A 27,039-nucleotide genomic window follows, 5' to 3' on the forward strand; every position below is an offset into this window, starting at 1 on the left:
CCAAAAGTGCCCATGAGATGGCTGGGTTTGCTGAGACAGGATTCAGGGGAGGACAAAGAAATCATGTGGGCATTTTATAAGGCTGTCTGGATGGGGGCCTGTCATTTGGAAGGCGTCTGCTCCTGCCATTTGCACATCTTAGAGTAATCCTCCATCGACAGCAGCCTGGAGCTCCTTCCTGCCCACTTAGGCTGTCCCTCCCCGCAGTGCCCTCTGATGTCAGGCCCCTCTTTTACTGCTCCAATTCAATGGCTTCTAATTGGATGCTCTGCCTGGCTAATGGCTTCTACCCAACTGCAGGGCTGACATTTACTTACTCGATTTCCACCCCTCCCTGTGCTCTCTGGCCTCTTTTGTGAGCAGAGCTTAAATTAGGCAGGGTTTCAGATCCAGCGCCTTTTTATATTTCAGCTTGGGCTCTTTATGGGGAGGGGGGCTCATTGCTAAGTAGAGAAGAGCCCCAGAAATAAACCCTGGGCTGATCAATCCTGATAACTGCAGATAAACCCAGCTTTGTGACTCATCTGTATCCCAAACCCCAGCTGACTCTGGGCTGCCTTCCTTTGTTTGCTTTTTACCCTGGACCCCAGCCTTCTCATTTCAACTGGAACCCACTTGCTTTCTTTTCGCCTAATGTCAGACCATTGCCAAGTGAGCTGGTGTGCATTCTCCTCATTGGGGAAGTTCTGAGCTGAAATTAGACCTCCTCATCACCAGGACTTCACATTCAGAACTGCACTGCGGGGCTACCATCACTTTACTGGCTATTTTAGTTGTTACAATCTCAACTCATCCCCTTTCCTGCCGTGTTCCTGGATGTGAACATCTTTAAAGAGATGAGGGAAGTAACCCTGAAAAATCTTGCACTTGAAGCATCTTCACCTTACCGCCATCTCTGCATTGGTCTCTTAGCCTTGTAACCCAAACAAAACAAAAAAGAAAGAAGAGCCAGCACCCTCCAACATTCATTTAGAATGGACAGTCACAGACTGAATTCAAACTTATTCTCAGATTATGAATTAGAGAATTCATTTATTTATAGTTATCGCCCTAAAGGACAAACAGGGACAAGCGAGCTTCCCTTTGGTTTGGGGCCATTTGACAGCACGGCTCCAATCTCCAGCATCACCCGAGCGGCTATCATTTAGGCAAGCTGTTTGCTTGTGGTCTGTGATCTGTCTCCAGGGATCGGTTTTACTGGATTCTTAATTACATTCTACTTTCCACCCCTCCAGTCCCTTCACACGCACACACACACACACACACACACACACACGCACGCACGCACGCATGCACACAATTCCTCTTTAATTGGGCTGCAGCAATCTCTCTCGGGCGTTTGTAATTGAGCACACAGTTCATAACTTGTCTGTTCTGATGGACAGCTGTTTCCCCAGGCCACTCCATTGGCTGTGACATCCTGTGGCCAATAGTTACCATGCTACCCCATTCAGGGGCCAAAGTGCAGCTCAGGGCCGCACAGGGGGGTGTCTGGGAGACAAAGGGATGATTATGGCAGAGAAGCAGTACTGGAAATGACTCCTGGAGCAAACGTCCAAAGCCGACTGGAGTGCAGTTCACTTTCTTGTACCAGGTTATGAAATTAGGAGCTGGGTCGATAAAGGCCGCTCAGTTACACAGGTGTTGCCTTTGCAGCTGAGAGATTGATGTTCAAGCCTCGGGAGACATTCAGAATCTGAGTTTCCATAGGTGGCCCATTACCTACAAAATCAATATGGCCTGGCTGCAAACACCTCCTCTCTATGAAATCCTACTCTCCTACCCTAGCATTTAGTCTCTCTTTCCTCGCTTCCTGGAGAGAAGACCAGGGGATAAGAAGGAAATGAATATTTTCTATGTCCTAGACACCATGAGTGAGGTGCCTGGTCATATAAACTTATCTGAAAATCAGGGCGAGGCTGAGATGGGTGGCTCAGTTGTCTGGAGCATCCCGTGCACCGAAAGGTTTTGGGTTCGATTCCTGGTCAGGGCACACACCTAGGTTCCAGGTTTGATCCTGGGTTGGGGCTTATATACAGGAAGCAGCCAACTGATGTTTCTGTCTCACATCAATGTTTCTCTCTTTCTCCTCGCCTTCCTCTCTCTCTAAAAAATCAATAAACACATCCTCAGGTGAAGATGTTTTTTAAATCAGGATATAATTTACATACAATCAAACCCGCAGTTTGATGGGAGGGTTCTGACAAATGTACACCCTACGACCACTACCCATTCATCCCCACATTGAGTCCTCATGAGACAAGTTGGTGTTATTGACTCAATTTTAGAGCTGAGGAAAAGAAGGACCAAAAAGATGAATAATAATAGCAACAATAACAGCAAACACTACGGGCTGGAGACTGTTCTAAGTACCTTATACATATTATCTTATTTAAACCTTTCCGTAACCCCATCAAGTCCCATTTTACAGATGAGGAAACCTGCCCTAGGTCTCACAGCTGAATAGTTAGGTGGGATTCCTGGTACTCAATTTATTTTCACCACAGCAGTACCTTCTGAGAGAATTAAAAAGCTCCCCGCTAATTAGCTTTTCTTTTACTTCAGAGAAACAACATCCCCCCTGCTACAAAAAACAAACAAACAAACAAACCTCAGACTCATAGGAAGGAGAAGCCACATGTACCTCATCTCTGTCAGCCCCCACTGCTTTCTTCAAGCTCTGCACGGTCTGCTCTTCCTCGTGGACAGGAGAGGTTGGGGTTAAAAAGCAGCCTTGTTCTGTGACCCCTTGAAACACTGGGCTAGCCATCTAAGAAACTTCTGCAAACCGTCTCCTCAAGCACAATGAACCAAGTCGCTCTGCAAAGTCGGCTTGGCTGGTGAGCGCGTCTAGCTTTGCCAGCAACGCTGCGCATTCTCTAGGGAGCGGCTCACCCTCTCTGAACTGATGCCCTCGCCGTGCACGGCAAGACAAACGCATGGGGGGGCTATTTGGGACTTTAATACAAAAAGGTCAACCCACCCCTGCCTTTTACTCACAGCCCCACCCACCCTCCCCAAGGGGGAAACCTGCAATTATTGGATTAGGGCTGATTGGAAATTTGCCCTTTGCATGAATGCCCGGGCAGCATCTCAAGGGACGACCCTTTCTCTCTCCCTTCATTCCCTCCCATCTGGCAGAGAAGTCTGCTCCCTAAATCTCCTTTCTGTTGGTTAGTTTCCATGGTAGTTATTGTGTGTGTGTGAGCAGGCCGCCTCCTCACCCTCTCTCCTCGCTGAGCAGGCGGCCTCGCAGCTGAAGCAGCAAAGATGCCGGGGCTCTGGCGAGCTGGCTGAGGTCCTCCTGGTGGGTGTCACGCCTCCTGGAGCTCAGGGGAGCCGCTGCTTCCAGGCGCTCTGGGCGGGGCCCTCTGCCCAGGGCCTGGCTCTCTCCCAGCTCATCGGTCAGAAGCAGCAGCAGTGGACGGGTCAGTTGCAGAGGAAGCCCTGGGGTCCCTGGGGAGCCTGCCAACTCTGCCCTCAGCCTGCCCCTGGGAGGAGCCTCCAGCCAGCCCTGCCAGACCCGCTTCAGCCCCAGCTCCTTCTTTGTTTTTGGTGGAAGATCACCTGACGCCCTTTTCCCTGGTCAGGTAAGGTTTTTTACATTATCTATGCACAGTGTCATCTTTGGCATTCCTAGTGCCTGCTGCTGGGGAGACCGGCAGTGGTGACAGGAGAGCAGGACTGCTTAGCCCACACAGGCTGGCCTGAGATTTGGGGCATGAGGGTCTTCCCTAGCTGGGCCTCTCTGGCTTTGCAGGCAAGGTTCCTTCCCAGCTGGTTTTAACCTAGATCATCAACCTCGAAGATCACTCTCTGAGGCGCAGACTGACCAACGTGCGCCAACATCCGGAACTTTTAGCTTCTGGTCTGAATTCAGCTCAACTGGCTGGATATCAGCTCTGCACAAGCTGCTGTGCTTGGCCCCAAGGGGGTTGCAAGAACGACATGCAGCATAGTTCCTGCCGTCAAAATGCTGAGTAAGGAAGAACGTCTGTCTACACAGATGGGCACGGGGTCGGGCAAGCTGGATTTCATGCATCTTCTGGCTGTGTGACCTCGGGAAGACCACCTTACCTTTCCGAGTCTCAGTTTTCTTATCTGCAAAATGGGGATAAAAATAGAGCCTACATATAGGTGAAATGATACACACACACATAAACTTAGACCAGTTCAATAGTCCTCATATACGTACTATCTATTATCACTATTGTTATTGTTAAGTTCATATGAAGTTCAAATTATATAAAATACGTAAAGAATTAGGCATAGTGCTGTAAGGATTGGTGGTGGTTATCATGTGAGGCCATCCTAAGTGCTAACACAGGTACAGATAAAGCTTTTTGGAAACATGGGAAAGATTCCTGCTATCAGCAGGGACAGTGTGTGGCTCCTGGAGGACACTGAGGCTGGACACTGAGGAACGAACGGATGCCAGCGGGGAGGGAGGAGTGCATGCTGCTGAGAGCGCCACGCCAAGGTGGAGGCCAGGGCAGGAGAGGCTGCGGGGCGCCTGCCCAGGGGCTGGGCTGAACCTCTGGTCTTCTGCATTTCCTGGTTCCCAGCATCTTGAGGACAAATCTGGGGTACGACACTGTGAATAGTAGGGGGGCCAGCTCTGGGGTGGCGGAGGGGTGACACCTGAAAGAGACCCAACCAGGAGCACCGAGACCAGGGTTCAGGTCCTGGCTAAGCCTCCATTTCAGCTAAGCGCTCTGAGGCTAATCTCTCGACCTGCTTTGGTCTGCTCTCTCACCTGTGAAGTGGGAATAATAAAACTGGACTTACCTTGCAATTTAATATAACCATTAACCATGGCATATGAAGGTGAAATTATAAATCAGCATGTAGAATGCAAAGTACTACTTTTCAAGATTAAAGGAGAATTAGTGTATCATCTACACGGCTCTGAGGGAAAAGCAGAGGAATAAATTATTTAACAAGGAGACAAGAAAATCATCTAGTACAACACCTGACTCATAGTACAGTTGAATGAATGAGCTCTCTGTAATTGATTGATTGGTTGACTTGCTCATTCATTCAGCAAATGTTTCCGGAGCCCTCAAGGCATGCCGGGCATTAGGCCCGGTGCTGGAAAGAGTGATGAGTAAGAGGGGCAGGGGCCTTGCCCTGGGACACTTATCAGCAACTCGGGCAACTGGCAGCCTGAGGACATCCCTGTGCCCCGGGCTGGCAGCTTCTATCCTGCTGGCTGTCTCGGCTTCTTTCAAGCATTATTGTTGTTGCACATTTATTTTTAGTTGATTTAAGGCTCCCCAGACCACCGCCCCCTTCCTTGGGCCTGATGAACACCTCCTCTCTGCCCCCTGCTGGTGGGGAGCTATAAAAGCCTTGCAGTAAACAGATCGGTATTCATTACTCATAAATACCAAGCATTCCTGCTGCTTTCCATCACCCCTGAGATGAGCTGAAGTGCCTTAATATTTAAAGAGAAATGAATTTGTAATTAGTGCCTTAACATTATATCAGAGCCATTTCAGAGGTATCCTATTTAAATGCAAATTGAATCTTCCCGAAGGAAAGCTAACAAGTGATGAAAATAGATAGCAGGAGATGAGGAGGGAGGTAGAGCTGATGTGAAGTTGTCACTGTTGCCATGTCAGTGACTTGCTGCCTGTGGCCCACACTCCCCTCACCCACAGACTGGGCTCTGAGGCTGAGCAAGCCTGAGGGGGGGGCTGGGTCCCCGAAGCCTGAATCTCAATTCCCCTACCTATTGATCGGACTGCCCAACCCCGTGGCCTTTGGGGCCAGTCCCTCCTAGGCTGCTGGAGGTCATCTTGGAAGCACGGTGGCCTGGAGAGATTATGAGCTTTGGCATCAGACAGACCCAGGTTTGAATTCAGGATCCTCTTTGATGAGCTATAAGAATCCAGGTGAGTTTCCCAATCTCTCTGAGCCTCCGTGCCTTCATAGCGTAAGCAACTGTTAGTGCTTGCTTCTCTCAGACTGCTGGAAAGGTGATATGATAAACTGTGATGAGAGACTGTGCCTGGTATACAGTAGGTGCCCAATAAACGTTATTCTCCTTCCACTGTTGCAAGCAGTCGCTGTGCCAACTAAACGTGTCAGAAAAAGGTGGTATCCCTCTGTCCCTGAAAAAAGCCTAACATGGGGGCTGGGACAGACACTTTCTGTAAAGGGCCACGTAGTAAATATTTCACACTTAGAGCGCAGCACGTGTCTGTTGTAACCACGCTATTCCGCCCAACATTGTCCATGGAAAGCAGGTGCATGTAAATGGATGAGGGGGGTGGGTTTCGGTGTAGCTGTTCATAGACACTGAAATGTAAAATTCGTATCATTTTCACACATCATGAAATCTTTTCCTTTGGGTCTTTTCTCCAATCATTTAACAGTATAAAACTGTTCTGAGAATACAGGCCGTACAAAAACAGGGAACAGGCTGGCATGGGCCTCGAGTCATCCTTGGCAGCCCCTGACCTAGGCTGTTACCACAGGCCTTCGCCTGTGGTTTGGGGGTGTCTGTCCCGAGGAACTTCTCGGAACATAATTCCTGGGGCCGGGACCCAGGGGAGGGGTGTCATTCAAGGAAACCAACAGCGCTCCTTGGGCCAGGACTGCCGGGGTCAGAAGGACACACAGGATCCCCGGTGGCGATCCCCACCTGGGTGCCAGCCATGGGTCAGGGTCTGAGTAGAGGTGTCATTCCACTTCTGGCCTGGCGATGCACAGGGAAGGACGGTGGCTCCTGGGCAGTAAGCGCGCAGCCGCATTCCTCTGGTGCCCGGCTGGGGGACAGCGCTCAAGGGGGGGGAGTCTGCTGCTCCCTCCTCAGCTGGGAAAGTGGGCGGCCCCCTCCTGCGGCACACCTGCCTGCCCGGGGACCGAGTGCCTGCCGGTGCCCATGGCAGGCCCTCTGGTTCACCCAGTGCTTGGCCCGTTTCTCCCTTTTCCTGGACTCTTGTACGTTTGTTCCTGCACACACACACACACACACAGCCCACCTGCAGAAAGGACACAGGTTGCCACACCAGGCGGCAACCTTGCTGCTGAACCAGGTTGCCGGGACTCCCTCGGGGGGAGAGGCCTGCTCTGCAGTGCCCACGCCCTCCTCTTGAAGACACCTCCGTTGGCCCCTTCCCCAAACCTCTGGGGAGGAGGGCATGTGTGCGTGCATATGTGTGTGTGTATGTCTGTGAGTGCTCATGCATGAATCGTGTGTGAGTGTGTGTGTGTGTGTGTGTGTGTGTGTGTGTGTGAAGCAGAGGAGAGGACAAAGGGAAGTGGGAAGAGAGACACTGCCAGATGGGAGCCACTCCATAGCTGCACGGAGGTCCTGCCCACTGCCGACAGGCACCTCTTTCAAGCTGGAGGGTGAGCTGGCCCTGCCTCTCCCCAGCATGCAGGACGGCGGGGTCTGGAAGGGAGCAGAGGCCTGCCCAGGGTGGAGAACACGGCTGCTTCTCCTTAGAAGCTGTCCCAAGGCCTAGTGAGAGGAGAGGCGGGAGCAGGCCGGGACCTCTGACCTCTGACCTCTGACCTCTGAGGGTGATGGCTCCCACTTCCTCGTTCTCTGGTCACACCAGTCACACACTGGAGCCCTCCACACCCTCTTCCCCGCCCCATAAAAGGGCCCAGAGTCTCGGATGCTGCCCACATCAGTTTCAGACAAGACTGTGCACCGGTGCGGGCACTGGCGGGCAGGCACGAAGGAGGGGAAGTCAGGCCACAAGAAACCCTCCCCTGCAGGGAGCTGCGGGGGTGCAATAGAAGCCCAGTAAATGTCTTTTCTCAGGTGAGCGATACTCACCTGGAAATGAGGGGAATCTGGGGGGGTGGCCCCTTTCTCTCCAGGGTGGAGATGAGACCATAGCCTTACAGCCTGAGCTTTAGTCCTCCAGATCCGATGGCTTTGTTGGGATGAGGGGCTCCAGCAAGAGGTACACAGGAGAGCCTTTGTTCAGCCTTTTGTTCCAGGAAGGCCTTACCACTGGGCCTGCAGGGCTCTGTGGGACCCGCTGTGGCCCCCTCCTTCAGAGTCTGCTGGCTGGAGAGCCAGCCCCCTTTACCTCGCCCCCCAGAGCAGGCACACACCATCCATGACGGGCAGGCTGACCATCTGCCAATCAACCGTCAGCGCAAATTTCCCAGCTGGAGCAGCAGGCTAGTGTGTCAATCACTCAGAGCCCTCTCTCCACTCTGCCAGGACATGGAGCTCTTTTAATTAAGAAGAATGGAGGTGCTGCTGGCTCTGGAAATGGTGATATAACTTACTAATGAGCATTTAAAAAGCCATGTGTGAGTGGTCAGTGGCCGCCTTCCCCAGCCCGCGCCCTCTGCTCCTCTGCGGAGCTGCCCGGGCCCCACAAAGGCTCCGCTATCCTCTCCATTAGAAGAGGCAGAGGATTGCCCCAGCCTGGTGACCCGGGACAAAGGGACACGTTTTTGCTTTTAGAGGAAGGGCCAGAATCAGGACGACCTGAGCCCTGGAATCCTCTGCCTCCTGTCCTGGCAGCTGGTGGGAAGGCAATAGGCACCCCGGAAATGTCAGACCCAACATTTCTGGTGGGGAAGTGACTAGGCTCCCGGTGGGTGCCCACAGTCTACAAGGTGCCAGCCCCACAGCGACACCTGCAGCTGTCAGGAGGCCCCGTCCTGGCCTGACTGGTGGGACACGAAGGTGGCAGCAGCAACACAGGGAGAGGAAGGCCCCCAGGGAAGCCCCTCTGGCGACTGGGCCCTGGGCAGCTGGCAGTGCCTCTGACGGCGGGGGGGGGGGGCCAGACCTCTGTGCGTTTGCGCCACCCCTGAATGTGAGGCTGTCCTTTCTGGAATCTGCTGCTTTGTCACTACGGCGAAAGGATTCTTTCTTAAGGGTGTCCTGCCCGGGCTGCCCCAGGCGTGAGGACTCTCCAGTTGGCAGAGACCTCAGACAGCTATCTTCTTCCTCTTCCTATTCCAACTTCCCTTCACGAGCACGGCTGTGACTTGCCCTGAGTGCAGAGCCCTGGGTAGGACTAAATGGGGGCCCGGGGCGGAGGTCTCCTGACTCTCAGTCCTGCTCCTGTCCCGTTGCCAGTGTCTCCCGGGAAGGTGACCCCATGGCCTCTCACCTCCCTCAGGCCGGTGTTTGAGTTTTCTGATGCTCCTGGGCAGGAAGTTCTTCCTCATTTATAGCCCAGATCCTCAAGCTTTATTCTAAGCCCCATTTTCTTTTATAACTTCCTCAGTAAACACAGGGAAGTAGCCAAAGGCACTTAGAGAGCGTTTGGCTTGCTGCCAGCAAGGCGGTCTCACACATTCAACAGCAGGGGGTTGTTTGGATCCCTTGGCAGCTCCGCTCTCCTCCTCAGAAATCCTGAACTAAACCTCCAAACTCCTTTTTCCCTGAATCATGCAACCCCTGGATCTGAAAACCAAGATGACCCCTCCCCTCACCATCTGGCTCCTGAAATCCACTTTCCAGTGCCCCAGTGTTACCTAAACAGGCAGGAGGTCGCTCACAAGTAGACAGATGCTTTCCTCTGATACCCCTTAAGTCCCTCTGGGCTGCAGGCGCAAAGCTAGGCTTTGGAGGATGAGGGAGCAGGGTGGGTAGTTGAAAAAATGTGGCAACTGAACTCTAATCCAGGCTGTGTGGTCAGCAGAGGAAACTGCAGGTCTGAGGCCAGTTCGCAGGACCCCATGTGAGTGTCTTGCCCTGGTGCCCTGTGAGCAGATGCAGATTATGGTTCTGACTTTTGTCACCTGTGTCTCACCTTCTCCGACCAAGTCTCCTTGAGCGCCAAATCCTTCTTCTGGCCTGAGGTTAGGACAGAGGCAGGGCAGGAGGTCCGGATGAGACTCTCCCCCGTGTTGGGGGCCTCTCTCCTTCCCTTGACCCTCGGGCAGCCTGCCTTCCACTGGGTGAGTCTTCTCACTTCCCGCCCAGAATACAGCCCCAAGCTCCTGGGGAGGGGTAAGGAGGGGATTCTCTGATGGAAGGGTACCGGCTGTTCTCCAGATTAGAGTGGCGTTAGACTGCAGGGGAAAAGACTTTTTCTCTCCAGGGCAAAAGATATTCTGTCCAACACGGAGGCCCAGAAAAGACTGCAGCCGGGGAGGTTGTGAGGTCCAGGAAGGTGCCTGTCTTGTGAAATTGGCGCCTGCTGTTGGGGCGCACCAGCCTGAAGTCACAGATGGTCAGAGTACGAAAAGTTGTCATCACACGGGAACAATCTTGACTCAGTACCTGCCCAAGGATTACACCCGGCGTCTCACTCCTCCCACAACTCAGGGAAGCAGGTTCCTTCTCTTCTTTTCACAGAGGAGGAGCTCACATTCAGGGGCTCAGTGACTCACTCACAGTCACACAGCCAGGGGGCGGCCACACCAGGTTTCAGGCACAGTCTCTCTGATTCCAGAGTGTACACACTTCCCTACTACCTGTGCTCTGTGGGGCACGGCAGAAAGAGAGCTAAGGAGAGGAGGGGATCCGGGCTTTGGGAGCTCCAGGAGGGTCCGCCAGACAGCACAGGGCCCGCCGGGGGTGTTGTGGCAGTGCCAGGACCGCAGTTCAGTGTTACTGAGGAGGGAGAAGGAGCTGTGTGGGAGCTGACAACTCCTCCTTTCCCATCCCCCCAGGTGCCCTACACTTGGGATTTCACCAGTCCCTTCGAGCCCGTGGTTTGCCACACTGGGAATCTGCCTGGTTTACAGGGAAGAGACTGCCTTCCCACCACCGGCCTCAGCTTCTCCAAAGCCTACCGACCAGTTCGGTGAGGTCAGGCCCTCGCTGAATACCGAACAAGCCCACTGAGTCAATTTGTGCATTTTATTGCACATACAGTAAACGTGACTAAACCCCAGCTGTGACTCTTTCTGGGACTGAGAACCCCCCAACAAGTTTAACTGATGCATCAGCATCATAATAATAAAGACTCCAAGGTACCAGAGGCTTTATCTTTAGAGACTCACGAACTTTCTTTCCTTCCTCACTTCCCTACCTTCCCAGGCAAAAAGTCAACCCAGGCAAAAAGCCAAACACTTTTTTGAGAGAGAAGAGAAGCCCAGGCCTGATGCAATGCAAGATCTTAGAGCAGGAAGGATTTGGGTCGACAAGAAATTCCTCACAGGCGAGGCGGTTGCACACTGGAATGGTGTGGCGGGTCCCTGGCCCCGCCTCTGCTCGGCACTCCTTGAAGTTCCAGCTAGTTGCACACAGTCCAGGCATGGAAACTGCAGGTGATGCAGGGAATCTTAAGTGGTGGTTGCTAGGTTACAAGCTTCCTCAAAGTGCACTCACAGCAAAGACTAAAGGATGTCACCTGGCGAGAGGAACAGCCGTGGTGGAAGGAAGAGTCGGGGCGGAAGGAGTGGGGAAGATGAAGAGAAGCTGGGACTTCCAGAACAAGCAATTGGGCCACGGCCCGAAGACATCCTGTTCTTTCTATTTCCCACAGGCCTGAGTCCCTACGTCCCATGATCCTCATGGAGGATGGTGCCTGTGAGACATGAGCATTGGGTTGGAAATGGGCCTTTTCTGGGGCAGGATTCCAGCTCCGGGATTCCTTTTCCAGCCCTGCTGCCAAGCACAAATAGTATGGGATGGGGGGAGACTTTGGGGTTTGGGCTCCTGCCTTCACTGTAACTGGACAAAAAGCCAGGTGACAGCCAGTAAGCTTGCTGTCCTTAATAATGTACAATTCTTTCATTTGGCATTTCAGTGTGGTCAAGTGGAAGTCACAAACCAGACTCCCCCCAGCAGCTCACATGGCGAGAAGTCAGTTACTTCATTTCCCTAAATCTCAGCCCCTCGTCTGTAAAAAGCAGATACTGACACCTGCCCTTGAGACCTTTCCCAGGATTGTTTTAAGATTATGAGAAAATGACTCTGGCTGGCGTGGCTCAGTTGGTTAGAGCATCATCCTGTAAACCAAAAGGTCATGGATTCGATTCCTGGTCAGGGCTTGTACATCCCAAATCAATGGATATACCTTCGGGTGAGGCTTGAAAGAAAGATTCTGAGAATAGGAAGTGCAAGGGCTTAGTTGAACTCAATGAGCTGGGCAAACGAAGTGGTATGGAACTCCGTCCAGCTGCTCATAAAGTGCCCCAGCAGGGAGCGGGGTGGGCCACAGGAAGCCACAGCTCACTGCTTTGGTGGGAGGCTCAGTGGGCAAGAGAGGCTGAAGAAGGACCGAAACTGGCTTCTTTGAGGACGATCTATGGCTTTAAATCTTCCCGATTTTGTGAACACAGTTCAAGTTGAGGGTTGAGGGTTTGTTCTCTATTCCTCTGAGCAGATTGTGATCCCTAGGAAAAAGAGAAATGTTTCCTGTGAAAACTTCATTAATTCAGAACACATTCTTTTGGAATTTATGAGTTCTTAATGAATAGAGAAAACAGAACACAGCATTCCTCTGTGAAGGTCCCAGAGCTGCTTACTCTGTAAGTACAGAGAATTCAAACTGAAAACAGTGCACTTTCTAAGGTAAGGGCCCAAGACATTGAAGTGGGCCTGTGGTGAGCTGTGACTTTGGTCTCTCACAGGAAGTCATTTCTAAGTAAGGGGCAAAACATGTGTGTTTGTTCTCAGTTAATAGTGATGTACCAGGCCCCCGCTGTATCACAAGCTAACAGAACACTTTGCGAATAATATCTCATTTAATCTTCACAGAAGTCTACAGGGATATATCTACAGTACGGAATGCTACTCAGAAATAAAAAGGAATGAACTATTGGTACAGGCCACACAACTTGAATGTATCTCCACAGAATTCTGCTGGGGGAGGAGAAACCAATCCCCAAAGGTTATACATACTGTATGATTCTACTCATATAACATTGTTGAAGTGACAGAACTATGGGAATGGAGGACAGATGTGTGTGTGCCAGGGGCTGGGGAGAAAGAGGCGGAGCAGAAGGAGGTGTGGCTACAAAGAGCAACATGCAGAATCCCCGTAGTGATGGGAATGCCCTGTATCTTCAGGGGCAATTTCCATATACTGGTTGTGGTACTGCGCTTTAAGTTTTGCAAGATATTACCATCAAGGAAACTAAGTAATGGTGTTATTTCTTACAACTGCATGTGAAACTACAATTCATCTAAAAATAAAAAGGTTAATTAAAATAATAGAAGAAAACTGGGGCTTTGAGTAATTAATTAATTTCAGAGCCAGAATTCAAACCTAGGTGTCTCAGATCCCCAACCCTGAGCATCTCAAGACTTGGCTATGGTCACGTAGGACAAGGACCCCACAGGCCTTGCAGTCCGTCGGACCAGGTCGCCGCTGGAGTCACAGGCAGCTTTGTCACTGCGGACTACTGTCCTGAAAAGGCTTCTAGGGAGGGGCTTCGAAGAGTTATTTGGCAAGCCCTGTGGGCTGGTGCTAGGACTGGATATCCACGTTAGCCCTTCCCAAAGTGTATGAAGAAGGGGGTGGGGGAGGGACAGCCCATGAGTGTGTCTTTGTTGTTGTCTCTGGCTGTGTGTCCACACATTGGTGCATCTGTCAGTTTCTCCGTGGACACGTCTATTTGTGGGGGTGGAAGGAGGTGGTGTGTTAAGTATGCACATATATGCTGGTTGGTGCTGACTTCTTTGGATGCACCTGGGTCAGGTCTGCGTAGATCGCACCCACGTCAGTTGATTCTATTAGGTTAAACCATTTGATAATAGCTCCCCCTAAGCAAAGCTGACTATGGAGCCAGCCTGCCAGGAGCTGAGTCTGTGTACTGTAGATAATCTGGGTAATTGGACTCTCTCCGCCCCTCCATCCAAAACAAACATTCACAAACCTCCCACCCCCACACTGGAGGGAGTCTGGCCCCGGCATCTGGGTACTTAATGCCCTGATAACCCTGCTGTAGACAAGGTGAGCTGCTCCAGGCCCCTTCCCTCCCCCGCAGGCCCAGAGCCACCAGGGCTTATGTAAAAAGGTCACGGCTGTTCCGCCGTGGTGCACGCGGACTCCTGCACAGGTGTGGTGGCGGCTGTGGGTGGGGATGCATGCGCCAGGCTGGCTAGCCGGCCTCCTCCCCCGCGGCAGCCCCTCTTCTTCCTGCTGTTCATTTATTCTCTTCCTCTGCATATCGAACAGCGAACAGCGGGGTGCGGACTGGGGAAGGACAGAGCGCTCGTCCCTTGTTCCCTGAGCCGCTGGGCTGGGGCTCCCGGCTCTCGGGTGATGTGCTGTCTGCGCCTCGCGCCAAGCTGCTCCGCCAGGCTGGGTAAGTGGCGTGGGGGAGGGGACGGGAGACCGCTGGGAGGGGGAGACAGGTAGAGGTGGGAGGTGTGGACGCCCAAAGGTGTTAACTCCTTGCTTAGCTGAGCAAAGCCGTGAACTCGGAACCGAGAAGGCCCCTGCCCCACCCATCAAGACCCACGAACCCCGCGCTCCCTGCGCCCCCGCAGGTTTCCAATAAACAGTCTGGTAGGGGTGGAGGACAAAACGTTACAGGGGGTGACGCCACGGCGGGGTGGCGCCCTTGGCCGAGGAGTCCTTCCTTTAAAGTTCTCCCGGGGACTGCCTTCCACCCCGCTGCCCCACTGCGCGTGCTAGGGCGCGTGGCATGACCGCCCTTGACTCGCCAGGTTTCTCCCTCAGGGCCCAGCGTGGACGCCACGGGACTGCTGAGTCTTGAAAGACCGTGAAGCGCTGGCCGGCGTCGGGGCCCTTGCTGGACCACGGGAGTGGGATGGAGGCGGCGAGAGGGGACGGGGAGTAGCCGGCGCCTTGGTTCCCCCACCACCGGTGGCTCCCACTTCTGTCACTGCCCTGGCGCTCCGCAGAGAGGGGGCGCGGCGGGAGGGGCCTCCGGGGCTGCCATGGAGGTGCCCGAAGTCAAGGACTTCCAGTGGAAGCGCCTGGCGCCACTGCCCAGCCGCCGGGTGTACTGCGCCCTGCTGGAGACTGGGGGACAGGTCTATGCCATCGGGGGATGCGATGACAATGGTGTCCCCAGGGACTGCTTTGAGGTCTACTCCCCCGAGGCCGACCAGTGGACCGCCCTGCCCCCGCTGCCCACAGCCCGGGCTGGGGTGGCCATCACCGCTCTGGGGAAGAGGATCATGGTGATTGGGGGTGTGGGCACTAATCAGCTGCCTGTGAAGGTTGTGGAGATGTACAACATCGATGAGGGCAAGTGGAAGAAGAGGAGCGTGCTGCGCGAGGCCGCCATGGGCATTTCTGTCACGGCCAAAGGCAAGTGGGGCAAGGGCTGAGGGTGGGTGGAGAGAAGGAATTGGGGAGACCGTGGGGAAAGGGATAGGAGCCAGCGCTGAGTCTGGACCCACTATCGCATTTGATCCTTAAAATAGATACTGAAAGTAGAGACCCAGTGGCCTTATTTTACAGATGGGAAAACTGAGTCTCATCAAGTGAAGTGTCTAGTAATTCCATACGATGCCAGATCTCCACGCCACCAGGCTCCCCCTGACAAACTGGGCAGGCTGGGCCAGAAGGGAGAGCTGGAGGTCAGTGCAATGGCTACGCAGACCCCCTCACTCAGCAGAATGGTGGAGCCTACCATCCACGACACCCCAGCCCCTGAACCTGCCACCTCTCCAGGTGCCTTGCACCTGCCACCTCTCCAGACACATATTTGGGGTCCTGGGGATGTTCCCACCATACTGCCCCATCACCAGGCCCCACTGAGGCCACTTTTGGACCTGATTCCAGGGCCCCCTCCCCACCCTCACGTTCTCCCTCTGTCTCCTAATCCGAGATACTGATAAGGCACCCTGCCCGCCTTGAGTCCTCAGGGCTGGTGTGTGTGCTGACCATGTGGTTGTATGATTCTCATTGCGCTTTCTCCAAGTCCCTACTTTCCTTCTCTTCTGGCCTGGAACAGCCCTGAGCATAGACAGGGCTCCAAAAGTTCTTTTGCTAAAACACAAAGGCTTTTATGGGAAGTGGTCCAGTAGGAATTAGAAGACTCCCAAATCCAGACGGGCTTCATGGGATGCAACCTTCCCTCCTTCTCCTGCGAAATCATCCAGCTGCCTGCTGGGGTCTGCCATAGAGCAGGAACCAGTATAGCGCCTGCTCTGTCCCTGGCACAGGTCCAGGTTCCAGGGAGGAGAAAAAGAGGCAGGAGGTCTAGTCTCTGCCTTCAGGAGGCCAGGTCTGACCAAGGAAGGGGACCAGAGAGAAGCTCTAGCCCAGAATCCTTCAGGGCAGAGTGGTCAGTGGAGCCTCCACAAACTCCCAGTAAGAAGGATGGAAGGCGTGAAGGACCATGGGGTAACGGGGCCGGGGAAGTACACCTTTATCCCCAGGTCTCAGTGAATGGTGCTGAAGGATTAATAACTAACATTTATTGAGTCCTCACCATGTGTGTTTTATATATATTAAGGTCTTTGATCCCCACAACCTGTCCGATGAGGTAAGATTATGATCCTGATTTAGAGAGAAGCAATGGGAGGCCCAGAGAAGTTAAAAAGCTTGCCCACGGTTGCACAGTAAGTGATGACTGAATCTGTGCCCTTAATGATGGCATTGAATGGATCCATCAATGGCTTTAATAAGCATGTATATGCCTCCATGGCAGGCATTGTACCAGATGCCAGGTCATAACAAATGCTCAATGACTTACAGTCTATTGGAAAAAACACACAGGTCATGTCAGTAACATGTGGTGACTAGAGGGAGGCAGGTGTCCTGGCCAGCACTGTGCTGGTGCCCTGGTCCAGCCTTGGCGTTCAGGGACACCAGGCGCATATGGAGGATGAGTGGAGGGTCCTGGAGGAGTCCCTGCTGGTGGGGTGTTTCAGTGGCATGGGTTGGGGGTGGAGCTTGTATAAGGTAAATTTATTAGCAGGTCCCATCGCAGCCTCAGGAGAGGGGTGGGATTTTTTCTTTCTTTTTTTTCAGTGAGATTGGAAAGTAGAAGGAAACAGTATTCATTCCTTAACTAGTCTTGAAGAACAAAGGCCCCTTAGAGTCAGAGTGGTGAGGGCTGACCTCTAGGAGGCTGGAAGCTGGGAGGTGGGAGCGGGTCCCTGGGACAGAGAGAGCCCTGTGGGGGCCCATGTCCCTGACAGACTGTGGGAGGGACTGGGGTGAGGCCCAGGGGCACCTTGGTGCCTTGCCCGTCCTTGAAAAGCCACCTGCAGCTGACAGCGTAGAGCACGCGGGACCACTGCTCTTCCCAGAGTGCTTAGCTTGCGGCCTGGGCAGGGTTTCCTGAAGGGGCCATTTTCTCTCCTCCAAGCCTCACTTTCAGTCACCCTTCTCCTTTCCCGTTTAGTGTAAGTGCCCCCTAGAGACCACAGGCTTCCCAGTAGGTGAAGGAGGATGGCGTTCCTCCACGGAGAGGACAGACAGCAAAGGAAGCAGCACCAGTCCGGTGTCCCACAAGGCCAGTGACAGCAGGGCCGACCTCATTTCCAAGGGCTCCTGCTGGCTCTTCAAAGTTCCAGTCTTGGAGTGCCTGGGCTGTGCCACTTCTGGGGGGATATAAGAGCAATGCCCCTCCTCGTTTGCATCCCCTCTGGCTGCCCGGGAAGGAGGAGAATGGAGGGAGCAAGGCCTGCAAAGGATTGTCCAGGTCTAGACCCCACTGCAGTTTGCTCCTGTGAGAGGCTTAGTGTTTGGGGCTCAGCTAAGGGCTGGGCACCTAGGAGGCCTGACACGGCTTCAGGGAGTCCCAGCGACAGCAGGGGCCCGAACATTGCCTCAACCCCACTGGCGTACATGTGGCTCACTCTGGCAGAGCGGCTGTCAGGACCCCACCTGGCTTCAGTGCTTGTGGTCGGTGGTGTGTACTGATAGGCCTGTCTCGTGGTGGCCATGAGCTGAGCCAGGGGTTGCGTGTGACCTTTTTCTTTAGATTACCGAGTGTACGCGGCAGGTGGGATGGGCCTGGACCTCCGTCCACACAACCACCTTCAACACTATGACATGCTCAAGGACATGTGGGTGTCGCTAGCACCCATGCCCACCCCGAGATATGCTGCCACCTCTTTCCTTCAAGGTTCCAAGATCTATGTGCTGGGTAAGGACGGGTTGTCTGTCCCACACTGATCCCTCCTTCCCTCCCCTGGACCATTTCCCATGGGAAGTGATGCCTGTGTGTGCTGTCTGGGCACTGGAGGGTAAGCATGTGGCCCCAACCCTCAGGGGGCTTCTGTGGAATCAGTAACAGTCAGAAGGAAAGTCCAGTCCCTGTCCTCAGGGGCTTACTCTTCTGCCCAAGCCCCACCCTGTTCTGTTCTCCAGGAGGACGACAGTCCAAGTACGCAGTCAATGCCTTTGAGGTCTTTGACACTGAGACTCGCTCCTGGACCAAGTTCCCCAGCATGCCCTGTAAGCGGGCCTTCTCCAGCTTTGTGACCCTGGATGACCGCCTGTACAGCCTGGGAGGCCTGCGGCAGGGCCGGCTGTACCGACAGCCCAAGTTTCTCCGGACCATGGACGTGTTTGACATGGAACAGGGTGAGCCAGGTGCTGCTTGTCTCTGGCAGCTTCCCCACACTGTACATCTGTCCCATTCAGCCCCCCAGAGCCACTTGCCCAGCTGGGTGAGCCTATCAGAAGTCTAAACACCCCTCTCCATTCAGGGATACTCTTGGGACCAAATACTCCTGTATGGGGCTCCCTTTGGGGGTTGGTAGTTTTTGTCAAAGCTTTTTCCACCTATTGTCTCTTCTTAACACCGTCCAGGCAGGCCAGGCGAGGGAGGGCTCTCCTGCTTTCACTCATGGGGGATCAGAAGAATCCTGTGCTCATGGCCTCTAGTTAGATTTTCTCCAGCTCCGAGCCTGCGAGAACAGAGGAGGAACAGGGCACTTGTTGTGGGGACTGCCATTCGAAGACGGCGGCAAACGTGGGAGAGGGTGGAAGCCATGGAGGGTGACAGCAACGTGGGAGAGGGTGGAAGCCATGGAGGGTGACAGCAGGACCTTGTGTATGTCCCAAGCACAAAGGGCAGATGGAGTGGGGACTCTGCTGAGGGGGACAGCTGATTGGGGCTCGGCGTGTACTGGGGGTGCTGGGGTAGCATCTAATTCTCTTTATGTCTTGCTCTCATCCATGCCTGTAGGGGGGTGGTTGAAGATGGAACGCTCCTTCTTCCTCAAGAAGCGGCGCGCAGACTTTGTGGCCGGCTCTCTGAGTGGACGGGTCATAGTGGCTGGCGGCCTTGGTAAGGATGGAGCTCCCGGGCTGGTACCGTGGTCCTGGTGCTTGGTGGTTCGTGGGCACTCTGCCGGAGCAGCAGCAGGTGCTGGCTCCTTGCACACCGTCTGCCTAACGCTTCATTCCAAAGAATCTAAAACATTCCCATCTAGTCTATGTCCACATATGGGCCCCAGATGTAGTCTTTCTGCCCTCTTGCACAGGGGACACTGAGGCCCAGAGAGCGTAAGCGACATACTGATGACCGTGTTATACAGGGGTGCTTAGCACAGACCCCTGGTGGCCCCAGCCAGGAATGACGCACACAGACCTGTGGCAGGGACTGGCCTTGGTCCTTTCTCTGACCATCTCTTCCCCTAGGATACGTAGCCCTGTCGTGGAATGGGAAAGCAGTTCGATCAAATGTTAGTGGGATGAGTCCAGGGCTTACTGAGTTACCCTTCCAGTGGTTAGTGGTGGTTTGTAGGCAGAACCCCGACATCAACAGGGAAAGAGATGCGGGCAGCGGGCCTCCAGACACTTGTGTGGGCAGACTCCATTTCACCAGCTCGTGAATGGGGCACGGTGTGAGCTAGACCACATGGGCCACTTCTTTGTACAAGGCAGGAGGGAGGCAACAGTGTCCAGAAACTTCTGATAAGAGCAAGAGGATGGTGAAAGAAAGCTTCCTGGTGAAGAGGCAAGAAGCTGGAAGGTGGGAGGGGCAACATGGCTGTTTGACCAAAGCTACTGGCCTCAGGTTGGGAGGAGCCAGGCGGAAGTTGAGGTTGCTTGGCTTCTGCAGGTGGGAGTGAGGGAGGTGGGGTGAGTGCAAGGCATGGATTGGTGGCTGGACTCCTTCGTAAGTTCCGGTTCCCTTTCAGGGAACCAACCCACTGTCCTGGAGACTGCGGAGGCGTTCCACCCTGGGAAGAACAAATGGGAGGTGCTCCCGGCCATGCCCACGCCCCGCTGCGCCTGCTCCAGCGTCGTGGTCAAGAACTGCCTCCTGGCTGTGGGGGGTGTCAACCAGGGTCTGAGTGACGCGGTGGAAGCCCTGTGTGTCTTGGACTCCTAGCTGTACCCGGCCCAGTGCCTTTGCCCTGGACCTGATCACCAGACTCCTGACGAGAGGAATGCTGTTGTCCAGACGATCTGGGCTACTTCCAGATGCCACCTCCTATCAGCAGCCAGTAGGGCCAGGCTCTGGGGCTCAAGTTGCCTCCCTCCAGCTCCTAACCCTCCCAATACTAGGAAACCCTAAGAAGTCCCAGTGATCACCAGCCCTGGGTTGGAGCTCAGCGGACTTCTGGGGAGAGTCCTCACTCTGCTCAAGCAGAGCAATGCGCAACTATCTGCTACCTGCCCTTCCGTGAGGCCCATCGCTCATCTCCAACAGAGTTCTGACCCGGAGGGTGAGCTGCTGCTTCTGTCCTTCCCCCAGGGCTCAGCTAGTTTGAGGATCTCTTAGGAGGAAAATGGAGAAGGGCTGCGGCTTCCCCAATGCCCCCGCGCTCCCTTGGTCTACATCCCCTTCCCGCTGGTGGTCAGTTCTCCCCTGGACCTCATCTACTCAGCAAGAATTGGCCGTTGAGCTAGGGACAGCTGAACTGGAAGGGAAGGATTGAACCCACGCCTCTCCAGGGTCCTCCCGGGCCAGTGATGCTGGGGAAGGAACAGACTGCAGCCCGTGCTCCACTCACTCCGCCCCTCCTCCTGCCGCCCCTTATCCCACTAGCCCCAGAGTGTTTCTGCGTGAAACCTCATTTACACTGTGGCATCAAAATCCACAGAGGACCGATGAATTGCACTCTGGTTAACAGCAGCAGCACAAGAATTAAAATCTATATTCCTATCTTTTCTGGCCTCTTGGTGCAGGGGTGGGGCAGACCGGTGTCTGGATGCGCAGAGAGGACCCCACAAACAGTCCCCTCTGGCAGTCTCAAGCTAAATAGGGCCCCAGGAGACCGCCTGTTCTTGGTTGCTCCCTCTGAGGAGGGTTCGCTTTGACACCACTGTGCCCCCCACCAGCCACCTCACTTGCAAAACAGCGTGGTTTCCTCCTCAAACGCACTGAGACTGTACGTGCTAGGAAGCACTGCATGCGGTAACTGACTTCTTCAGGTCACTGCTCACAGCCACACTCAACCTCAATTGGTTCGGCTTCAGCGCATTTCCGTCTGGCCCCCAAATCTTGAAGAACATGCCTCCTTTGAGCTTATATAGCATTTCTCTCCAACTCCCAGCAGGTTTTCAATGCTGACCTAGCACCAGGGATACAAATCTGAAACAGCCTGCTCCTGGGGGCTGCAGGGAAGCCAGGCAACGCTGTGCGGGGCATTGGCTGTTCCTGGTGAGGCAGGAACACAGGAAGAGCAACCGCCTGTCTGGCTGAGGGCAGAGTTCCCTGGGGGAGGCGACTCCCCCGCGGAGCTGCACAAACGGACCTGGGACTGCACGAGTGGGGGCTTTTCTCCTGGTCTCGGACACCCGGCCTTTGTCCTTCCTTGGGCCCTGCAAGGGCACTGCCACCTGCTGGCCCAGACTTGCCTTCCCACCCAGCTGGAGGCACCCTGTGGCCACAGCTGCGCCCCCCCCCCCCCCCCCGCCAGCTAGCCCACTGTAGAGAGGCCTTTTCTATTGATTCTGGATGTCCCATTTCAGTTCAGCCCCCAAAATAACTGCTAGAAAATGGGGCTGCAGGCACTCTAAGGGTGGGGTGACACGTTAGAGGGTCTGTTCACAGTCTAGCGCTGGTCTGGCCTCCCCATTCCACCTCCATCTTTCCTAGAGGAAGCCAAGCTTAGCATGTGGGTGTGTGATTTCCATGTGCACAAAATGCTACCAGATGGTGGGTGAGACTGAGGTGTTTCAAATCGGCCAAAAGAGCCCTGGCCAGTGTGGCTTGCTTTGAGCATCATGCCAAACACTGAAAGGCTGTGGGTTCAATCCCCGGTTTGGGCGCATATGGAAGACAACCAATTGATGTTTCCCTTTCTCCTCCTCTCTCTCTAAAATCAAACATATTTTTGAAAAATTAAGAAAAATAAAATGGTTGAAACCTTAGGGGTACAGCCAGCCCTACAAGTTTCTTCCTGTTATAAGAACGGGGGATTAGCCCCTGGAACCGAGAGGGCCACTCAGGGCCAAAGCTGGCGCCGGCTGGGGACCTGCCCCATGGAGGTCCATGCTTAGGAGGTCTAGGGGGTGCCTGGGAAATAGGAAATGCAGTGGCAAGTCTCATGACCATGCCTCATGGGGCCACAGAGGTGGCTTAGGACCTAGGGTTGGCTGTGATGGCTTCAGGCCTCACCTCCCCAACCACAACAGACTTTCCTGTCTCCATCTACTCTGAAGCCCCCCCGTTGTCTTCATTTCCCAACCTATTTAAAAAAGCCACCATGATGCCGTCTCACAAGGTGATAGAGCCCCTGCGTCTCCCAGGTCAATGCTGTGAGGTAAGCAGCATCGCCCGTTTTGCAGATGAGAACATGAAAGCTTGAAGAGGTTATATAACATGTCCAAGGTCACAGTAAGTGACTGAACCAGGTCTGAAACTAAAACTCAGGACCACCGCACTGCCTCGCCCTGGATGAAATAGCACCAGGGAAGTGCAGACGATCCACTGCACGGAGCCAGGGAAGGGGCCCCATTGCCAAACCTCGAAGGGTAGACGCTGTCCCAAGGAATTAGCCAGGAGAGATTGGGAAGGACTAACGTGAACGGAGCATGGACTCTCCCTGGACTTGTAGCCCAGGAAAGCCCCCTTCTGGCTCTTCTACTCCACCGCCTATTCCAGGGTGAAACCAGCCTGGATGCTCATCACGTGCCTGGCTCAGGACTTGACTCCAGATTCCTGCTGTCAAGCAGCTGCAGTCTTGAGAGGGAGAGGGGACTAAAGCTGCCGTTGCTGTTTAATGAGATAGCTGTTGGCCTTTGCTAGTGCAGCCCGAAGGCACCTCACCCATGGTGGCTGGCTACAGAGAGCCCAGGTGAACTGAGGATGTCAGGGCAGGGCTCCAGAAAATAAATCTTACACCACACTTTGAAAGAAGAGGGAGACCAGCAGGGCTTCCAGGCAAGAGAGATGGACTGAACCATGGCTGTCACATGCTGATTGCTCCTGGGCTGCTATTAACCTCTGAGTCTCAGTTTCCAAGGCCTCGCTGTGAGGTTACTTTACATAAAATGATTCACCTGTATCAGGTGAGTGGCTACAATGTTATTTCTGCTGTTGATGGAGAGGTAAAGGGGTTCACAAGCTACTGGGGGAAGGGTTTGCTGGGGGACCAGCAGCACATAGAGAGTCTCTGGAGGTGGGGCCAGCAGTGCAGACAGGCAGATCAACATTGGCCTTAGGTGTCCTGCTTAGGAGTCTAGACGTCATCCACATTGGAAATTGGGAGCAAATTGAAGGTTTTAAGTGGAGGAGCATCGTGATCAGATTAGTGCCACTGGAACATGGAATATTCGGAGTTTTCTCTTCTGAGAAAAACGAAGTCAAGTGAAACCACCAAGGGCACCATCTAAGATTAGGAATAACTGCAGCTGAGGTTGGAATCCTCAGAAAAATACGAAGGCCAAAGTTTCCAGGCCTCTCTGGAGGAGCGCCATCTGCTGGGCAATCACAGTACGGGGTGGGGGTGGGACCACAGAGAGTGGGTAAATCCCTCCCCTCCGTCACCTCATTCCCTCCAAAACTTCTTTCTAAAAACCTCCTGCATTTGCACTGGGCTTTCTGACCCACAGAGATCCCGCATGGGAGGTAAGGTGTGGCTGGCCTTTTCCAACTCCCATTTTACAGAAGAAGACACTTCGAGCCGGGAACCGGAACTAACTAACATAGGCAGTGCGGCTGCTAAGGCTGGGAAGGAAATTCTTACTTATCTCTAAAGAGTGCAAAACACTCCACCGCTGATATGAGCTCAGCGGGAGGGGCATGCAACGAGGTCTGTCAGCCATCCACACCCTCAGGTGGCCACAGAATAGGACCAAAGCCTAGAGAGAACTGCAGTTACCTGTCTGGTGAGATCAAACAGCTGTGTAGGCAGAAGCGCTGTGTTAGAATTAAGTGATGGCCCAAGACAGGCAAGAGCTGAAGAGGCCTGCACAGAAAAGGACCCAGGCTGGTTGGGCAGGTCATTTTCCAAGTGTATTCTTTTCCTCGGGCTGCTGTAACAAAATACTGCAAACCGGTGGCTTTAAGCAACAGCAATTTATTCTGTCACAGTTTTGGAAGTCTAGTGTCCCACGGTGCTAGAAGTCTGAAGTCAAGGGGGTGGAGGTGACTTCCTTGCCTCTTCCTGGCTCCTGACGGTCCCAGCAATCCTTGGTGTCCTTGCTTTACGGCAGCATAACTCCAACCTCTGCCCGTTTTTCACATGGCCTTCTCTCTTGTGTGTCTGCATCCTAATTTCTCTCCTTGTAAGAATTAGGGCCATCGTAAACCAGTATGACCTCATCTTAGTTACACTGGCATGGACCCTATTTCCAAGAGAGAGACACATTCACAAGTGCGGAGGTCAGGACTTCGATGTGCCTTTTGGAGGGACACAACTCAACACCATTAATGAAAGGATTAGTGTGACAGAAAGAGTCCCCTGAGGGCTGAGTTAATCTGGGGAGGCTTCCTGGAGGAGCCTGCTGTTATGTAACTGGGCCTGAAAGGAAGGGAGATTGGTGTGTCAAGTGCATATAGGAGTGGGAAGCGGTTTGAAAAGTGGTTATGAAGCAAGCTGGTGTCTGTGCAGCTCTTGAATAGTGAATGGGTCGATGTCTGGGGAGGAAGAGTTGGGGGAAGGTCAGCATAAGTGTGATGTGACTGTTCTTGCCTCATCTTGCAGACCCCCGCCCACCTCTTCACACCTGGCACCTACCACCCCACCCTCACCCTTGTGCAAGGAGTGCTAGAGGAGAAAGGGATAGTTTCTGAGGAAAGGGTGGCAGGTCAGCTGACTGCGAGGGCAAAATGTCTCTAGAGTGTTAGAGTGTCCGAGGTTAACTTCCTGTAGAGTTTGCATTCTCCCTTGTGATATGACCCTTTGTTTTAATGGTTTAAATTATGGGCTGTTTTTCCAAATATCCCAGTTCATTTGAGCTCCCTGCGCAGGTATGTGCCTGGTTCAAATAACCCCCAGGACCATGGTCCTAAGGATATGAAGCAGAGCACCAAGAAGTGGCCATCTACAGCCCTGAGGCCAAAGTGACGACCCTCTTCCCAAGAGCAAGGAAGCTGTTTGCAGATGGAGTGCAGCTGATGGAATTTCATAGCAGACCAACCTCCTGCAGCTGCTCCCAGCATGCTCTGGGCTGGCCTCCCCCGCACACGCGCATATACATGTCATACACACACTGACTGAGAGCAGGTGCCCGGGCGCAGAAAACTTTTAATGTGAAAGGTGAGCTGCTTCAGGTTACGCCGTCCTCACCAACATGGATTGTTCACTGTCGCTCTCTTGTATTTACACTGCAGCTCTCCCCTCCAGCCCCCGTGCCACAATTCGTCACAACGGCCAGAGGAACCTCTTGCGCCCTTGGACCCCTGTGAGCTTGGGAAAGCCTGGGATGGGTCTGCTTTACAGAGGAAGAAACTGAGACCCCAAGGAGCCCTGTGACTCCCACCATCACAAGCCTTGTAAACGGAGCCATCGGTTCTTTCTCAGATACCCTCACACGCTCAGCGCCCAGCTCCCGGCTGGCACAGAGCCAGCTCTTAGTGAGCAGGTGTGTTGGGTGGACCAGTGGATGGTTCCTTAGAGCAGCGACTTTCAACTGGAGTGCCACGCCGGTGCACTGCAAGAGTTTTTAAAACATGCAGTGTCGGAGTGTTTAGTCAGGGGCACTGACGTCTTTTCCCTTAGATTGTCAAGTTCAAAAAATGACAATAGTCGACACAACGATAGCCATCCAGTGTCAATGAATCAAAATTATATATGTTCTTTTTGTCAGATGAGCAAAAAATATATTTTCGTTGTGCCGCAGAATTCCAGTAGTTAGTTTATGTGTGTCACGGGATGAGAAAGGTTGGGAATCGCTGCTTTCCAGGAAGAAAGAGAAGACCCCAGTGCCCCCGCCCAGTTCTTCACTTCGCCAGAGTGACTGTCCTGGCTCCTGCCACAGCGCCCCCGCCCCTCCTCTTCCCTTCATGCAAAACCCCACACCCCACGCCCCTACCAGCTCCAAAGAGGAAAACAGCTGGCAGATGACTGACTCAGAGGGCGGGGAGGGACCGGAGGCCTGGGAAGTGTTCAGTGACTAGATGCCCGAAGTCCGCTTTAGAGCTGATGGTGTTTCCGGCTGGCTCAGAGAGAAAGCTGTCTCCCTTGGGCTCCTGGAGTCCCCATGGGCCACCCTCACCCTCCACACTGCTGTGCCGTGGAGACGGGGACAGGTGAGGGGCTCCAAGCTTGCCACTGGTGGCCTCTGGCCTGCTTGCACTCTGACTGGGCTGTCCAGGCTCCTCCTCTGGTCAGCCTTGAAGAGGAGGATGTAGCTATAGCCTCGGGGCTGGGTACCTCCCATGTCCCACTCACTGTCCCTGGAGGGTGGCCTGCCCTGCCCTGCCCATCAGGTGGATGAGAAGGAGGATTTATGGGCACCCAATTTACTGTCCAACAGAGAATGGGTCTTGGTCCTAATCTCGGTTTAGCCATTTACATTATTAAAAAACCAAACATTTAGCCCTGGCTGGTGTGGCTCAGTGGATCGAGCACTGGCCGGCAAACCAAAAGCTCGCCGATTCCATTCCCAGTCAAGGCATATGCCCGGGTTGCAGGCCAGGTCCCCAGTTGGGGGCATGTGAAAGGCAACCAAGCTCTCACACATTGATGTTTCTCCCCCTTTCTCCTTCCCTTCCCCCTCTCTATAAAAAGTAAATAATGTAATCTTTAAAACAAACATTTATAAGGGAATTATAATGTACAAACGCCTTTCCCAGGCTCCGCACTCCGTGCCC

The 27,039-nt window shown here is 53.7% G+C and overlaps 1 protein-coding gene across 3 annotated transcripts; it reads left to right on the forward strand.

Moving 5' to 3' along the window:
• The first annotated feature begins 13,781 nt into the window (after positions 1 to 13,781).
• KLHDC8A (kelch domain containing 8A) lies at positions 13,782 to 20,923 on the forward strand. 3 transcript variants are annotated; one of them, XM_037155437.2, is made up of 7 exons: positions 13,782 to 13,841; positions 14,067 to 14,196; positions 14,574 to 15,170; positions 17,800 to 17,964; positions 18,189 to 18,404; positions 19,012 to 19,113; positions 19,970 to 20,923. In XM_037155437.2, the coding sequence occupies exons 3-7, from the start codon at positions 14,795 to 14,797 to the stop codon at positions 20,161 to 20,163; spliced, it is 1,053 nt and encodes a 350-aa protein (XP_037011332.2). In that variant the 5' UTR covers positions 13,782 to 13,841; positions 14,067 to 14,196; positions 14,574 to 14,794; the 3' UTR covers positions 20,164 to 20,923. The 3 variants fall into 3 exon arrangements, with proteins under 3 accessions (XP_037011332.2, XP_037011331.2, XP_053523883.1); XM_037155436.2 differs by lacking the exon at positions 13,782 to 13,841 and adding an exon at positions 13,919 to 13,947; XM_053667908.1 differs by lacking the exon at positions 13,782 to 13,841 and having other exon boundaries at positions 13,965 to 14,196.
• Positions 20,924 to 27,039: the final 6,116 nt, after the last annotated feature.

This window comes from Artibeus jamaicensis, unplaced genomic scaffold (genome assembly GCF_021234435.1).
Source record: "Artibeus jamaicensis isolate MK-2021 breed Jamaican fruit bat unplaced genomic scaffold, CSHL_Jam_final contig_475, whole genome shotgun sequence".
In the NCBI taxonomy this organism is placed as follows: Eukaryota; Metazoa; Chordata; class Mammalia; order Chiroptera; family Phyllostomidae; genus Artibeus; species Artibeus jamaicensis.